The 17,741-nt window shown below is 42.8% G+C and overlaps 1 protein-coding gene and 1 long non-coding RNA gene across 5 annotated transcripts in view; one reads left to right on the top strand and one right to left on the bottom strand.

Moving 5' to 3' along the window:
• Window positions 1-10,048, top strand: part of LOC135268346 (uncharacterized) — a 38,339-nt gene extending 28,291 nt beyond the window's left edge. For both annotated transcript variants that reach the window (XR_010336667.1, XR_010336666.1), the window contains exons 2-3: window positions 4,119-4,210; window positions 4,826-10,048. This is a non-coding gene — a long non-coding RNA (uncharacterized LOC135268346). The remainder of the gene's footprint in view (window positions 1-4,118; window positions 4,211-4,825) is intronic.
• MDN1 (midasin AAA ATPase 1) overlaps window positions 1-17,741 on the bottom strand; it is a 168,256-nt gene that overhangs the window by 23,600 nt on the left and 126,915 nt on the right. For 2 of the 3 annotated variants that reach the window (XR_010336665.1, XM_064360839.1), the window contains exons 69-83: window positions 17,556-17,677; window positions 16,504-16,650; window positions 15,561-15,670; window positions 14,612-14,685; window positions 13,918-14,116; window positions 11,643-11,805; window positions 9,645-9,791; window positions 9,002-9,128; window positions 7,541-7,646; window positions 6,882-6,997; window positions 5,638-6,123; window positions 4,738-4,964; window positions 4,052-4,207; window positions 3,714-3,877; window positions 2,055-2,216 (exon numbers count right to left, since the gene is read on the bottom strand). Coding sequence is in view for 2 of the 3 variants with exons in the window: in XM_064360839.1 (XP_064216909.1) it covers window positions 2,055-2,216; window positions 3,714-3,877; window positions 4,052-4,207; window positions 4,738-4,964; window positions 5,638-6,123; window positions 6,882-6,997; window positions 7,541-7,646; window positions 9,002-9,128; window positions 9,645-9,791; window positions 11,643-11,805; window positions 13,918-14,116; window positions 14,612-14,685; window positions 15,561-15,670; window positions 16,504-16,650; window positions 17,556-17,677 (2,506 nt within the window). In the remaining variant the exon portion in view is untranslated. The remainder of the gene's footprint in view (window positions 1-2,054; window positions 2,217-3,713; window positions 3,878-4,051; window positions 4,208-4,737; window positions 4,965-5,637; window positions 6,124-6,881; window positions 6,998-7,540; window positions 7,647-9,001; window positions 9,129-9,644; window positions 9,792-11,642; window positions 11,806-13,917; window positions 14,117-14,611; window positions 14,686-15,560; window positions 15,671-16,503; window positions 16,651-17,555; window positions 17,678-17,741) is intronic. The other variant, XM_021665546.2, reaches the window with a different exon arrangement.

The raw sequence follows: 17,741 nt of genomic DNA, 5'->3' as shown, positions 1-17,741 counted from the left end.
TGAAACACATGCTGAATTGTTTTTCTAGCTTTTCATCTTAAATCTGCTGGAAGTACAGCAGACTTCTGACATTCTTTTCCTCTTGGTGCTAATAGTTATGCAATTTCACAGCTTGACATCAGATTTAACATATGACTTGACTTTGTAGAAGTCTCTGGCATGTGGTCATTTGTCTGCCAAGACAAAAATCTAAATGAAGTATACTAGAAGGACAGTATTTAGGAAAAGGCCTTGAGCAAGGCAGAAAAGGCTCTGAAGAGAACACAGCCAGACACAGTAGTAACTGTGAAATGTTCAACAAAACTATTTTATACATGAAAATAACCTGAGAAGAGTACTAGCCCCCTGAACAGAATTAAAAAGAAAAAGAAGTAGTGACTCTCAATCAGAAATTTTAATTTTGTAAGAAAAAATATATATTATGAAGATATTTGTCAACCTGAGGATGATAATGCACTTTAAAAAGCTGCTAATTAGCAAGGAATTAAGATCCAAAACCAGTAAACACTAATTATGACTTGGTTACACAGAAACAGCTTCCTGTGGATCAAGAGCTGTTTTTTTTATTTGGATCAAGAGCTTTAATTACAACCTAGATCTATTATCTTAGCACTGTCTAACCTACTTTCAAGTTCCCTCAGAACTACTCAGAAAGGATATGAATACAATTTGGACACTTAGACACTTTTAGGACCTAGATTGGAAAATACAGTTTGGCTTACTTGCTTAATTTTTGCACTGAACTACATTATTTAAAAGAGAGACATTCAAATATAGGCGAAGAATAAGACCACATAGGAAGCAGTTTCGGATGCCCCTACCAGAGCATATCACTGCAGTTGTTACATTTGGGATAGCCACTGGGCTCCCAACATTCTGCACATATCAGAGCCATTCTACCCTAAATAGACAAAGGTCTGAAAGGCCAACGTCATTCTACAGCCTGTCAGACAACAGTTATGGTGCAAATGGACAGATCTAGCTGAGCCAAATCTCAAGGCACCCATACCATACATTTTCCTGCCACTGTCGTTGGCATACAGTGTTTATTCCAAGAAGCAATGGAAGGTTAAGATTGGCTTGGTGCCCATCAGAGAGGACAAACCTGAGACTCATTCTTTTACTTCTCTTATTCAGCAGATAAACATATTTATCCTCTTGATATAAGGCATTAGGCTTAGCTTCCACTTTTCACCCTTTCCAGTATTTTAGAGACTCATAACTAAAAACTTTTAACTGTTTATAAGAAATTCAGACCCTATCTTCAGTTTGTAAACTCCTATCTTCTTCGAGTACATCCCATCTGCACTTAGCTTGGAGAAAATCTTAGACTGCTAAGGAAGAACAAAAACAAAACTCATATACTCAAATGCAGGTGGTTCTCGCTCACAAAAATGCTTAAGAGTATAGGCAGATCTCATTTTACAAATGAGGAAATTGAGGCTTGGAGAGGTTAGGAGAGACTGACAGCTGGATACCTCTATGACTAGACCTACCCACACCGTGTTGCTCTTAGATTTCACTGTCTACTCTCCCTGAGTTTCAAGGGGAGGGTCTACAATCTCTACAACCTCAGTGCTTTTCACAGTACTGGGTACATAGCTGAATGAACAAATGATTTCCCTGCTAAAGAAAAAAACTCTAATACTAATAGTCCCATTATCATTTAATCATAATTACACCTACATAGTTAAAAGAAAACTTAGTTGCCTTAAGGGTTTATCCTACAACTCTAGTTCAAGAGTTATCTGAAGATTTAAATTGGGGATAGGAAGGGAAGGGTATTAACAGAAAGCAGCAGCTGTTAGCCCTGGAGTCTAGGGAACTCATCGGTTTGGGGGATGGGGTGGGTGGGGTGAGGATAGGGGGTGTCATCTGCAGGTTCTGAGACTTTAGTGGAAACTGCGTTAGCAAAACGATGCCAGATGAAGCCCTAAATAATCCACAGGGAGAGCAAATCACATCTTGCTAAAAGCCTATCTCACCAGAGACTAATGATATGAAATTTACTTGGGTCCCTGCTGCTCACAGTGCACTATGTGAACAGTCCTTACCTTCTGGGCAAGCTCTGTGAAGACCTGGGCAAGCACAGAGAGCAGCTTCGCAGTACTACGGTGAGTTGCCAAAGACATGGTCAGGAAGAAGAGGACGAGGTCTGAGTAGCTGGAGAGGACCGGCATGAGGCGCACCAGCAAGGAACAGGATTGGCTGAAGAACTGAGATCAAAACAAAACAAAAGGCCCGCTCACACTGTTTGGCGGGTACCAGGTTTCCGTTCTGGAACTAGATAGTGGTGGTAATTGCACAACATTGCAAATGCACTAACTAGTACTAATGGCAAATTACATGTATGTGTTTGTAACCCCCATCCCACCCCAATACACACAGCTCACTGAGATTTCTTCATTTACATAAATCATCACAAAAGTACACTTAATTCTCAGACTGACGTCTCCTTTGGCTCACAGTGTTGGTTTTTAAAAAACAGAATGTTGGCCAGGCACTTTGGGAGGCCAAGGTGGGTAGACTGCCTGAGCCCAGGAGTGCAAGACCAGCCTGGGCAATGTGGTGAACCCCATTTCTACAAAAAAATACCAAACCAACAAAACATATAGCCAGACCCCATCTCTTCAAAACTTCAAAAATTAGCTGGGCATGGTGGTGCATGCCTATAGTGCCAGCTACCTGGGAGGCTGAGGTGGGGGGATCACCTGAGCCCAGAAGGTCAAAGCCGCAGTGAGCCGTGATCATGCCACCACACTCCAGCATGGGCCACAGAATGAGACCTTGTAAAATAAAATAATTTTTTATGTATGAAAATTTTACAATTTTTTTTTTTGAGACGGAGTTTTGCTCTTGTCACTCAGGCTGGAGTGCAAAGTCTCGACCTCGGCTCACTGCAACCTCCGCCTCTCAGGTTCAAGTGATTCTCTTGCCTCAGCCTCCCAAGTACTTGGGATTACAGGTTTGCACCACCATGCCTGGCTAATTTTTTTTGTATTTTTAGTAGAGACAGGGTTTCACCATGTTGGCCAGGCTGTTCTTGAACTTCTGACCTCAGGTGATCCACCTGCCTTGGCCTCCTAAAGTGCTGGGATTATAAGCATGAGCCACCACGCCCTGTCTTTTCTTTTCTTTTTTTTTTTTTTTTGAGATGGAATGAGACCTTGTACAATAAAATAAAAAATAAAAATAAAATTAAATAATAAAATTAAAAATAAAATAATGTTTATAAATAAATTCTATTGCTAATTCAAAGTTAGCACTAGAGGCAATGATATAGAATAACATACAATGTCCTACAAAATAAGTTGCTTCTCTGGACTCACTGCAGAGACTACAACTGCTTACTCTGTTGGCTTACCACAGTGGAAATAGTGTTTACAAAAGGTGGCTGCTAAGCCTCAGTTGATAACATCATCTATCATTAACATCAAATACTTGGGAGTATGTGAGTAAGATATGAAAGAATCCTAATATAATGGATATTCTGAATGCTTAGCAGTTTTGCACTTATGCATCTTACAATTAGCTAGCAAGCCCTAAGCTTTTCAAAGCTTGTCAATGACTTTGCACATATAAATAAAGAGACCAAGTTCTTGGTGATGGTGGCACTGAGGCCTGCTCTGGGACTTAACCACATGGAGTGAGGTGAAGCCCACTCTGCCTTTGCTCAGTGCATTGGAAAAAGCTTGTAAAGAACAGTTAATTACCAGGTGCTTTGCTGCTATGCCATCCTCACCGTACGATTTCAGCCTCTCCAACAGCTCAGAGATGGCAGAAATTATTTTCTGCACATGCAAAGTGCTCACATCGGCCCAGAAGTCATCCTCTAAGAGTTTTGTTAGATGTCCTGATTGCAGTCTCTCAAAGCCTGCTGCCCCATTCATTCAGAGAAAATAACATGATAAATAACAGCAAACAAATCCTTTCATCTCTATTCATGCAGACATCTAATATTCACCCTTAACTATTTAGCCATAGAAATAAATCATCAAATACAAATATTAAATCAGGCATGAAACTAATTTCTGCCTGATCTCAGACATACCAGACTCTTCTTGTGGGCTTGCTTGGTCAGTGTTCTCCTGTGCTTTTTCATTCTTTCTTTCTTGTAGGTTCTGAATGGCACAGAGGATGGCTCGGATGGCAGTTTCCATTTGCTCGAAAAAATCTTCCACAAACCCTTCATCCAAAATTTGATTTCCTAGTAAGTAACAGGGTGCAAAACAAACATACAAATGAAAGACACCAATCATTTGGTTTAGTCCGTCTGGAAATCATTAAAAATACTCATTTACTGATAAGCTACTTGTCAAGCTGTGTCAGATACAAAGAAAAGAGACAAATTCCTTGCCTCGATAAACCTACAAGTTTATTACTTTGTATTAAAACAATTTTACTAAAACAATGTAAACAAATATGAAAACTGTTAAGACAGTATGAACATTAACTTAGTCCAAATACCAGCTCCAAGCTTTTTCAATCTAAGGGAAAACTAACAGACAGTGAGTTTGTGCTGCCTTCCTGTGTGTACTACAGAGTATGTAACAGGCATTCAAACAAATGGGGCAAAAGTTAAGAGCTGTGGATTTCAACCACACCTCCCTCCCTCAGAACCCTGGACACGTACATGTAGACCAAAACATAATATGTCTTTAGGATAATGAGACTTACATCTACAAGACATCATTTCTGTACTGGGCTTTTATTCCCTGACTGAATAATATTCCTTACCTCCTTGGCTACCTGAAGTAAGTAAATGTGTCTTCCAGGTGGTAAAGTCAGCCACGGCTTTACTAATTTCTCCTCTTATATATTCCAGACTTTCAACTAGTGCCATCTTTGAGTCTCTTTGCTCAACCTCCACCCCTGGAAGAACGAACAAGGACTCTAGGCCCTGCAAATGAACTGACATCTGGGACAAGCAACTCAATGCAGAAGAGCAAACTTCAAAATCTTTCCTGCAACAGAAATACCACAATGTTGAAAAGAATGCACTACAATCCCCACAAACACACACCCCTCCCCCCTCCAACCACTACAATGTTTGCAAGGCAGAACGCCTCCTATCAGAAGGTTACAGCTGAACACATGCCACAAAGTGCTGTGCAGGTCCACTGAGTAACACAGGACTGAAGCACAATTCTTTACATAATTTTATTCCATTACTGAACACCTAGGTTTAGTAATCGAATAAATTAATAAACACCTAGGTTTAATAATGGAGCAAAATACTAAACACCTAGGTTTAGTAATGGAATAAATTACTAAATAAATTACTAAACTTATTCCATTAAGACTAATGATATTCCATTATCATTAGTCTTTGGGGTGATAGGCTTTTATTTTGGACCACCACAAATAGCAGGATGTGATTTGCTCTCCCTGAGGATTATTTAGGGCTTCGTCTGGCATCTTTTTGCTAAGGCTGTTTCCACTAAAGTCTCAGAACCTGCAGATGACACTCCCTATCCCCTCCCCACCCCATACCCTAAACCGACGAGTTCCCTAGACCCCAGGGCTGTCTAACAGCTGCTGCTTTCTGTTAACACTCTTCCCTTCCCATCCCCAATTTAGATAAGCACAGTAAGAACCTAAGCACACAGGGAAGAGTAAAGACATAGACACACGTACCAAGAATGAAAGAGAGTCTCACAAGACTGCTGCCTAATTTTGTCAATGTCAGCTTTCACTGTTGTAATGGTTTTTAGCATCTCTGTTAATCTCATAGTTGACTGTTGCCAAAGCTGATCCTGTTTCCGCATCCGGCAACCAAAGGGCAGCTGAATTTCAGGAATTGGAGATGGGTAGCTCAGATTGGAGGGAATTAGGTCTTGCACTACTCCACACAGTTGTCCGCTGCTAAGTTCTGGTCCTTCCAGGCAGGGGGCAGGACGCTGACCCAATGCCTGGGCATCACCATGGCCTGGAGCTGGCCCCACACTGGGGCAGCACTGGAGAAGCCAGGAGAGCTGCTCGAGCAGGATCTGGCACTGCATGGCCAGGTGCTGCAGGCGCTCAGTCCACTGCTGCACGCCATCCTGAGGAGGAAAGGCCACGGGGTAGGCCAGGGGCCCCGTCAGCCTACTATTAATCTCTTGCACACAGCTGAGGAGGTTCCTGTACAGAGAAACCCATGGGAAAAACACAATGAATGGCACTTTAAACCACATTACTATATTGTTTTAAAAGAAATTTGTGTTTCTGAACAAGCCTGGGCTTTTCCATATAGTCAAGAAGGAAGAATCTCCCATATAGGTAAGAAGTCTGTTAAAATGCCTCCCAAAGTACTTAAACCCATCCCTCAGTCTTTCAGGAAAAGCATCACAACACAATCACACCACTACAGAGACTTCAACTAGGAATATCTAGTAAATGTACTGTACTTTGCTATATAAACCCTAATGAATGGAGCAGGAAATACCTGAAGCTAGAGTGAACAGTCTGGAAGTACTATCTCTCAGCTATGAATCCATTCAACAGATGACGCCAACCTTCTTCACTGTCCTCATCTCTTAATTATCTGTTTCCATTGAGGAGCCTCCATGTATGACTCAGCAGATCCCAAAAGCTTAAGTAACAGAAGCAGACTCAAATCTCATCTGTGCCCAAGACTGGGACACCCTAATACCATGAACACGACCCTATCTAGCAGCCCACATGGACTTTCAGCAACATATATCCTCATTCCAGACACAGGTATAGTTCACCCATGACAATTTTCACTGCCTGACGCAACCCCAAAATCTCCCTACCTGCCTCTTTGGGCCTTAAATTCATTTCACAACTGAGAGCATGTCTTATTCCTCTCCCCATATGCGGCAACTCTGAGCTGACTGACCCAATTCTTCCCAATAGCCCAACTCATCAGCTGATACCTGAGGATGATCCACTGCTCACTAAGCGTGGTCAGGGAGCGCCGCTGTCGGACAAGCATCTTCATCAAATGTGCCGAGAACCCTCTGCACCGCTCTGCATTGCCCATGCCCATCTCCTGGCAGGAGAAGGAAAAACATGTTGAAGGGGCTGCTGGCAAACGCCACCCACAGCTGTGCCTCTAGAAAGTTGTTTCTGGACTCTTCCAGGGGAGGAGTCCCTTGCCAATATAAGTGACAGACATACACTCTAAAGATGACATATTCATTTTTTTTTTGAGCAGTTTCTCCAATTATGATTGCACAGATCATTGATATTCCATAGACAGGAACTGGATTTAACTCCAAAAATCCATTTATTAGTGGTCTTTTCTCAATTCACAAAGGGAAAAAAGATCCGAACATGGCAGTGTCAATTTGAGGTTTTTCTTAATTTTTCTTAAACATTTGGTCCTGCTGGCAAGTGTAACAGAATTTAAGATGCTCTCTGATTTTGCAAAGAATTACACTGATTTATATTTTTAAGTTTAAGGATATACTGCAAAAAGCTCAGTTCCACTAACAAGCTGTTACCACTTAACAAGGTCTGAGAATGTGGACTGGGATGAACAGAATAAGAGCTTTCCCTGGTCCCCTGCAAGTCTCATGTTCTATCATTCTACCTTGGCAGGAGTTGCTAGTGCTGTGTAAAGCCTGGCATGCCGTGCAAGAGAGCGATAAAAATACTTCTGGCATCCATCCCATGAAGACGAGATTTCTGTGAGCAGCCTGGAAAAGATATCAACATCATTTACTTAATTAAAACCACACTCTCCCACCCCAGATCCTAAAAACTCAGAGATGGATATATTTGGCCATAACCAAGAGTCAGCTGTCTGAACAGGTTTTTTCCATGAGGACTCATTCAGTGAGGCACTCATTAGTCCCTTACTTAACAGATGTATTTTATACTCAGCACTGGAAGTATCATGGGGAAATAAATTATGCTGACAATATGGTTTCTTTAATGAAACCTTCTTATTTTGGCAGTGGAGGCTAGGGGGTCATAAACTCTGATGCCTACAGGGGCCAGGCAAATAATGTTAAGAGGACTAAAGACAGCCAAGCACAAAATGATGCATGGCAATGACAGCTGACCTCAATGTGGCGAAGACACGGGGGTTGTTGAGGACTCAAGTAAGCTGGAGAGAATGTGTCCTATCAATAGGAGGAAACTACTATTCAGCTACAGCACTGCTGACTGAATGGGAATGCAAGCCCACTTGGCAAATTTTCCTGAAAAACTGAAAATCCAGAATGCTTATGTAAAATTTCCTGTCTACAATGTTCTGTTGAATTCAAATTTAAAGCCCTGGGAGGGTCAACTGAGCAAAGAAAACGCAAATGTGTACTATACCCAGCTCATGCAAAGCATCATTCACAGCACCCTCTGCTGTGTTGTAGATAGAGGTAGCCCTGCCTGTCTCAACAGTGTATGGACCCACAAATTCAAGAACGTCTTAGAACTTATGAGGGATGTATGTATATAGAGCAACTAAAAATATGCCATTTCCCCATAGATTTCCACGTGTATTATCAAATGAAGTGAGCAGACCTCAGGAAAATCAAAAGAAAAAAAATAAAGAAGGAGAGGTGAATGCAAGGAAGAAAGAGAAAGAAAAGAAATGGGTTTTTTTGAGACAGTCTTACTTTGCTACCCAGGCTGGAGTACAGTGGCACGATCTCAGCTCACTGCAACCTCCACCTCCTGGGTTCAAGCGATTCTCCTGCCTCAGCCTCCTGAGTAGCTGGGATTATAGGCATGTGCCATCATGCCTGGCTAATATTTTCTATTTTTAGTAGACACAGGGTTTTGCCATGTTGGTCAGGCTAGTATTGAACTCCTGACCTCAAGTGATCTACCCACCTCAGACTCCCACAGTGCTGGGTTTACAAGTGTGAACCACCACACCCAGCCTCACACTTTCATTTGAATGTCCATCAGGAATCAGATCCTGAGCCAGGCACTCTTGTAAGTGGTAGCCACAGTGGTACTGCTATTCCCATTTTTGCAAATGAGGCCAAGGAGTTTTAAATTACCTGTTCCATTTATAAGCAAGGAAAAACAACAAAACCAGACAAACCTCGAATCAGTCTCCCGAGTGCTGCTGACGATGGACAATGCGCTCCGGAGATCTAACGGGTGAAGATGAAGCATCTCTTGAGGATTTTTTGAACGGGCCCATGCAAGACCTTTGCGATATGACAGACCTAGGAAATAAACCGCATTCACTTAAACAAAGATACTTAGTAGAGACCAGATGTGCCCACTCTCCCCTGCTACTCAAAGCAAAATCTTCTCAACAGCATCACCTGAGAGCTGGTTAGAAATGGAGACTCTCAGGCTGCACCCACAGCAACTCAAACAGGAACAGCAGCTGCACTTTCACAATATTCCCCTGGTGATTCACATGCACGTTCAAGTTTGAGAAGCACTGCTCTCTATACTATGCTGCAAGCATATGGTACAGCACATGGTGATGGAAATTTTAAAAATATAGATTCTGAGAAACCTCATACAAAACTGGAAATATTTGGGAATCAGCTAGCTGGTCGTAGGATTTTCCTGCATGAGTGGAACTCTTAGAATGACATTTCAAAAACCTTGCCTGTACCTTCTGTTGTCCACCATCTCAACTGTCTGGCATTTCCCCCAAATCAGTCATGTTGTTTCTCTTCCTATAAGTTGATGACTACATTTCATTGGGTTTCAAGTGAGAGCCTTACCAATTTTTGCAAGGTGTTTAAAGAGGTCTGACAAAGCTCGCTGCTTTTGCATGAGAATGTGCTTGGCTTCTGACCGCTGCTTCTCCTTCTCTGCATAGGGTTCCACCTTTAAGCTCTGTAGCTCACTCACAGAGGAAATCACTTCACCTGTAAGGGAAAACAGGCAGGGGAGGGGGAAATAAGAAAACCCAGGGGTTTAGTAATGTGTTTAAGTTACCCAACACCAGGGACCTTTTGGAGAACAAAGGCCAAGTATCATTCATCTTTATACGACTATTTATCCTAGTCCCTAGCATTTTAAAAAATCTCATTAAGTGTTTTAAGCAAACTGGTCAAGGTGCATGGAAACAGAAAAATAACACAAAGGACTTCAAATCTCTTGACAATAAATGAACCAAACAACAGCAGTCATTCTTTTGTATTTAGGGGTTTTATAATCAATCAAGCAAAATGAACTTATTGAGCACCAACTATGTGCAGTGCATTATACTAGAAATTTATAATCACTTGAAGGAAATTTCTGACTAATATGTATTGAGTTTCCACTTGTAGCTGGTACATGGTAAATTCTCTTTTCATCTGCAGAACTTCAGAAGCACCTATTTGTAGCTCCATTTTACAGACTTCAAAGAAAGGCTCAGTGAGGTCTACTCACTATCTGAAGGCCATGTGGTTAATGAGTAGATGAGCCAGGACTTGAACACTGACCTACCATACTCCAAAGCCCAAGTTCTTTCTATACAGCACCAACCTGCCTTCCTGAATACATGTGGGTACCAGTAACACAAGGGTGCCACTTCCCTGCTGCAGGCACTGTTCCAGGCTGGGCTGTGTCTTCCCTTCCCCCTCAATTCATATGTTAAAGTCCCACCCCCGACCCCCAACCTCAGAATGTGACTATATTTGGAGACAGCCTTTAGAGAGGTAATGAAAGTGAAATGAGAATGGGCTCTAATCTGAAGTCCTTAAAAGAAGAGATCAGGACACAGAACACACAGATCAAGAGTGACCACAGGAAGACACAGTGAGAAGGTGGCCATGTGCAAGCCAAGGAGATAGGCTTCAGAAGTAACTAACCCTGCTGACACATTGATCTTGGACTTTTAGCCTCTGGAAATGTGAGGCAATGAATTCCTCATACTGAAGCCACCCAGTCTGTGGTACTGTATTAAGGCAGCACTACCAGCCAAATATAGGCAGTTATCAATGAGCACAAGGACACCAAAGACAACAGACTGACAGTGTGGGAGAGTTAGAGGATGAGGGAGGCCTTACATCACGCTGCATATCCCTGGTCCAAGAGATGCATGTGGATCTAGTCCACTCATCCCCAGTCTCAGGCTCGTGTCACCTTAAGCAACAGCTGGCAAGTTTTAAAAAGAAAGAGCTCCCTGAGATCAGACACAACCTCATTAAAGGAAAGTCAGCCTCACTGACAGCACACTCACTATGGGTGGGCAATAGATGGGGTGAAGGAGGTAGTGAGAGGCTGCCAGGGGCCCAAACATTCTATTAAATTCTGTATTCCCTTCCCAGCTATTACTGTGTACACTATGAGCAGGTCTTGGCTCTCACCTTCCCTGAGCCAAGACAGCCTGAGAAATGAACTGCTGTGTGTCTCTGAAGTGAAGCAAGCAAGAGGATGGGGATGAATCTGCCTTTTCCTCAAGTGAGACAACCTTCTGACAGTGGGGACTCTCTGTGCCCCTTTACCCAAATGCCAGCCAATAGGAACTAGTGCAGACAAGGCTCTCATAAAAAAATGGCACAGTACCAGGTTACATGAGAGGACAACAATATGAAAATTATGACTGTGTGCTCTCAGTAGGCTCCTGTGTCTGGCTCTGTGAGATTTTAAGCCCACTTGTGTATTCAATCAACTGTTCAACACTATACAAGATGTCAAAAAAGGACATAGGTACCACATTCTCGGACCTCCTGGGCCACTGGGGAAAACAGAGAGGAAGTGCCACCCTTGACCTGGCTGCTGGCACCCACCTATGAACTGATCGAGGTCCTCCACAAGGTGAGGCAGGGGACTCTCCTTCATGAAGGTCAGGCACATCTTCATCATACGTTTCCTGAGCTTTGGCAAGCGACGCAGAAGTTCCCCTTCCAAGGGGGAAGGGGCAGTGCCCTGACACCACTCTGGAATTGTGGCCTGTGATACAAAGGACAGGTTAGCCTCGCTGCCAAGAATGACGGGCATCATTTTAAATTGCACGGGAACTAGATTTAACTGTTGCACACAAACACATCCCTAGTTCAGCAAATATTAAATTACCATCATCTCCAAAGTCTCATGAGAACAAATGTAGCATCACTAAAATTAAGGGACATACTGCAGATATTTAGAAAACCATATTACTGCTCTATAAGAGATCAACATAATGGAAGGACCCCCATATCCCTACATCCAGCAACGCTTACTACGATAGCCACAGAGAGACTCCAGTTCTGAATGACGAACAGAGTGGAATGAATAGTATCACCGCTGCCCTTAAGGTGCTGAGCCACATTGTGTTTCTGACATACCAGCCAGGCGAAATTGGTCCTGCTCCTATGACCATTTACCCCTAATTAACAGTACAAATTTCAGGAATTTAGATTTCCTTCCTTCTTTTTTGAGACAGGGTCTCACTTTGTCACCAAGGCTGAAGTGCAGTAGCCTCATCTTGGCTCACAGCAACCTCCACTTCCCAGGTTCAAGCGATTCTCGTACCCCAGCTTCCCACCAAGAGCTGGGATTACAGGCATGCATCACCACACCCGGCTATTTGTTGTATTTTTAGTAGAGACAGGATTTTACCATGTTGGCTAAGATGGTCTCGAACTCCTGGTCTCAAGTGATCCACCTGCCTTGGGCTCCCAAAGTGCTGGGATTACAGGCATGAGCCAATGCACCCCAGACACAGGAATTCAGACATTATATGAAGGGAAGAGCTTTTGTCCATCAGGGGCATATTTTCATTTTTTTGTCCTGAGGAATAACCTGATATTACTATGCTGTCATTAGCAAATCAAAATTGTTGATTAGAATGACAGAAACAGTGAGCTGACAAATACAGTCAAAAGAAAGTAAATTTGGTAGCCATATCATATCTCTGCAGCCTTCTTATGACTATATGTTCAGTTTCTATTATGAGTTTTGAACCACTAAAATAACAAAAATAGCTTAAGGACTTTCATTACTAACTCTGTGAACCCCAAGTAGGAAATACAGTAAGAAGGCAAAACTAATTACTCTTTAAAAAAAAAATTTTTTTTTTTTTTTTGGAGAAACAGGGTCTCATACGTTGCCCAGGCTCATCTCAAACTCCTGGGCTCAAGTGATCCTCCTGCCTCAGCCTCCCAAGGTGCTGGGATTACAACTGTGAGCCACTACGCCTGCCAAGAAATTACTCTCTGGAGGAGTGCTTTCCGATCCTGAAGCTCCCCACACCCAAGGACATGAAGCAGGAACATAAATTCTATAACAGACCTGCTAACTCAAGATGTATCACTGTTAAGTTTTCGGGAATTTTGCAAGCCAAATCTTAACTGTTGGTGCTTGAAACTGGCCATAGCAGGAGTATTTACACCACAGTAACTATAAACCAGCACATCATGGCACACAGTCACACTCTGTGCAGCAGCTTCCTCACGTGGTAGCCCACAGGCAGCTTCAATGGCATATTCTTAAACTGATGCTTCAAATCTTCGTTCATAGCATGTGATGTTCACAGGTAAGCACAATTATTTCTCAGAGGCTGACATTAAACTTGAAGCAGCAAGGCTGAGTGCGATGGCTTACGCCCATAATCCCAGCTCTTTGGGAGGCTGAGGCAGGGAAGATCACTTAAGACCAAAACTTCGAGACCAACGTGGGCAACAAGGCAAGACCTCATCTCTACAAAAAGTAAAAAAAAGATTAGCCAGGCATGGTGGCATGTGCCTGTGGTCCTAGCACTCAGAGGTTGACATGGAAGGATCACTTGAGACCAGGAAGTCGAGGCTGCAGTGAGCCATAATTGCGCCTGAGCAACAGACTGAGACTCTGTCTCAAAAAAAAGCAAAAAAAAAAAAAAAAAGAAAAACTTTTTAGCAACAAGATCAAGATTTTTTGCCTTTTTCTACTGGAAAGTCAAGCAAACAAATATATGCGATATATGTCCAAACAATAAGATTTCAAAGGCATTTTCTTGTCTAGTACTGAGGACATGCCTTGCACATAAAACACAGATCCCATTTGATTGGCTTGGGAATAAGCAAGCACTGTCCCACAACCAAGTACCTGCCCAGCTGCTGGTCGGGCTAACAGGGTCTCCCTCAGTGCCCTGTTCAGACTCTGAATGGAAGACAGTTCACTCGCAGCTGCATCTGTTGGCTTGGGCAAAAAGTCAGGCTGTTCTTCCTTGTCACTCTCCACCAGGGATGACCGGCAGGGTTCACTCAGGACTGCTTCAAATTTCTTCATGAACTTAAAGAGGGTCCTGTCCCCAGGTAATGACAGAGATAACAAGAAAAAAACTGGATTAGCAAGTGAATATAAAAATACATTATAATGCATCCATACATAATTTAATACCCTGTACCTTTTATATACAATGATCTCTTTAAATATTAATAGCTGTTTTATTTTTAAGAGAAAAAGATTGGCAGGTACTGTTATCCTCCTTTTCTAGAAGAGAAACTAAAGCCAGGAAGAATGGGATTGCTTTGCTCTAACAGCTAGGGGGTGGCAGAAGACCTGACACATAGCCTGCTTTGTCTCAAGGCACACCAATCCCTACTGCAGGCAGACTCTGCTCAGAGAAGAAGGGGGTGGTGTTGAAAGCAAAGCCAACACAATCGAGGTGTTGTTTTTTTTTTTTTTTTTGAGAAGTTTAAATACTTAATATTAAGTCAGGTTATGGTAACTAGGTAGTCTTGCTCCCTACCACACAAAATTCTGTTTTGGTTGCCCCCAGTTTTAAAAGACAGATTACCTGTGTGTCTTTTCTACAGATTGTTTAATGGACCAGAAGCTGACATCATTCCACTTGGAAATCTTAACAAATTCCTGTAAGATAAATGATGTTCAAGAAATGGCTTTATGAAGCTAGTGTCATTCTGTTTCCAGATTTCTCTTCGGCAAAGACCAGAGCCCACTCTATCCCAAAAACTGGACTGTGTGTCAGTGAACAAGTAAAACAAGTGTACAAAAGAAACCACGGGATAGGCACAGTGGCTCACGCCTGTAATCCCAGCACTTTGTGAGGCTAAGGTGGGCAGATCACCAGGTCAGGAGATCAAGGCCATCCTGGACAACATGGTGAAACCCTGTCTCTACTAAAAATAAAAAAATTAGTTGGGCATGGTGGTAGGTGACTGAAGTCCCAGCTACTCGGGAGGCTGAGGCAGGAAAATCACTTGGACCCGGGAGGCGGAGGCTGCAGTGAGCTGAGATCACACCACTGTACTCCAGCCTGGTGACAGAGCAAGACTCCATCTCAAAAAAAAAAAAAAAAAAAAAAAAAAATTGCTGCTACAGTCACTGTCACTTGACATGTACTCCAGCTTAGGAACCACCAAGAGTATCCAAAAGAGAGGTCCCTCCTTCCCCCATGGCACTTCACTGGTGCGTGGACCAACACGACACGGCACAGCTCTGAGGTAGGAGACAAGCCTGGGCAAGACTAGGGGAACACAAACAGATTTCTGTGGCAGTCCTCTGAGGAGGCTCTGATAGGCCACTCCACCAACCCCTCACACTCTGCAGGTGACAAAAGAAGCCAGTGCCACCACTGTACATGTTGCCATCCTACTTAGCAATGGCAATGCTCGTCACTACTCCCCTAGGTCCCTGCCTCAGTGTTAAATGGATAACAGGATTAAAGAAAGAGAATTTGCTGATTTTGTCCTCCCAAGAGTGATCATGACAGCTGTTCATCTTACTTTAAGTTCTTTTTCTAGGGGGGAACGAAGTTCCACAATTTTGGCCTGGACCCGGTCAAAGAATTGCTTGTAATAATGGTACAAATTCCATAGAACACTGCAAAGTGAATCTGGAAGAAATGAAAAGGAAACAAAAACACCACACTTGCTGCATGTGCTGCTGCTGCCAGCCGTGGCCTTCATAGTTCAGCAATGGTCCTTCCTCATTACTCTCTATGCCATGAGATTACAGCAAGTTTCACAGGCGGATTATTTAGGGAGCCTGTCTAACTTTAGCATTTCTCAGAGATGCAGACTGTCAACACTCCCCTATTTTTCACTTCTGCTTATAACAGATGTTTTTTTGCACTTTTGTTCTTGAAGATGATGTACTCAGGTTCTTCTAAAATCATAATGTCAAATTCTTTCTCTGAATCTTATTGTAAAATCAGCAGAAACTGAGCTTGATTTAAAAGATGGCATATTAAGCAGGTCACCCCAAATGCTCATTCATGTACAGTCTGTACTCATCTTGTAGTGAGACTTTTATCCCAATTGCTGTGGTCAGGAATAGTACTTGACAACAGGCAATTTTATGTGCAGTTCCTTGATGGATGGCAGTGCTCTCACTGGATGAAAGAAACTAATAATGGCCTGGATCAAGCAGTAGCTTAGCAGGATATTACAGTGTCTGGGCAGAGATGTGCTGCCTCAACATGCTAGGTCCTGAGATCTTCATCTGGCAATTTACTTCTGCCAGAGCTTGCTAGTCAGTGCTAAACTTAGAACCATCTGCACTTCACTTTCAGTGTTCTCCTCTCTATCTAATGTGAAGCACATTAAACATAACTATATGTGTCTTGTTTAAAACCAAGTGTGCAAGAAGGCACCTGTCTCGTGGTAAATTCAAAGCCTAACCCATTTGAATAGTGTGATGTAAAAGGAAAGAAAAAAAAATCCTCACCCTTTCCTTCAACCTGTGGCATCAGCAAGACGTGACAATGGAAAACCAGTAACATCTGAAGTCGCACATGGAACTCTCCCAGCGAGGATCCTTCAATAAATGCTTGTAACGTGCTGACCAGCAACATCAAGGTCATCTGTTTGTCATCTTTAAAAATTCAAAGAGGAAAATATGTATGTTCCTTCAACCATCACTCCCTATTCCTGACGGGCACGCAATCTATTTGGGATACTATGGATGACCATGAGGTAGAGATCACAATGTGAGGCTCTCAAGCAAGGACCACAGCTACATTCTAAGCTGATTTAAAATAACAGGCCAGGTGTGGTGGCTCACGCCTGTAATCCCAGCACTTTGGGAGGCCGAGGTGGGTGGATCATTTGAGGTCAGGAGTTCAAAACCAGCCTGGCCAACAAGGTGAAACCCCTTCTCTACTAAAAATACAAAAATTAGCCAGGCATAGTGGTCAGCACCTGTAATTCCAGCTACTCAGGAGGCTGAGGCAGGAGAATTGTTTGAGCCTGGGAGGTGGAGGTTGCAGTAAGCCGAGATTGCACCACTGTACTCCAGCCTAGGCAACAGAACGAGACTCCATCTCAAAAAACTAAATGAATAAAGTAACAGCTGCACATAGGGCATGTGTTAAATGCACTCACAGCAAATTATGAAAATGAACTATAAGGTGCTCGTCGTTAAGTATAAATGACTTTTCATTCAAGCATGTTGGCCACTACCTACCAAGAAGTCAACTTTCAGTTTGAATTCTATCGTGGACATAGAGAAGAAGGAAACCTTACCATATGACTGCTTCTTTAGACTTTTGGAGAAGACATTTAAACCTCTCAGACTTTTGTTATTATTCTCTCAGTTAGACAAACGCTATTTATAGCTTTCTTGGCTGACCTCTCAGAAATACCACAAAGTCAAATGGGAGGCATTCCCTCATGAAAGCAGTGTGGGGGAGCGGCAGGAGCAGGGAAATCCTACGCTTTGCAGCACTCCGTTTAGCTGGGAAACTCTAAGTGGCCAGGAAACGTACTGCCAGGTGTTACCTTCCTGTTCTTCTGTTTGTTCCTGCATGTGTTTCTCAAGCATCTGATAGATGGAGAACCAGTGCTTGGTGGATTTCTCAGTGTGGCGCTTCATGGTATTATCCAAACTCATGGACCAGCAGCTGAAACGAGAAAAGTAGCCAAGGGGGCATTTAGGGAAACATTTGAAAGATCTGAAATCAGAGA

This window comes from Aotus nancymaae, unplaced genomic scaffold, assembly GCF_030222135.1.
Source record: "Aotus nancymaae isolate 86718 unplaced genomic scaffold, 86718_ANA_hifiasm-v0.15.2.pri h1tg000040l, whole genome shotgun sequence".
Lineage (NCBI taxonomy): Eukaryota > Metazoa > Chordata > Mammalia > Primates > Aotidae > Aotus > Aotus nancymaae.
The sequence above is the reverse complement of the archived record's forward strand: the minus strand, read 5'-3'. Positions and strand labels throughout refer to the sequence as shown.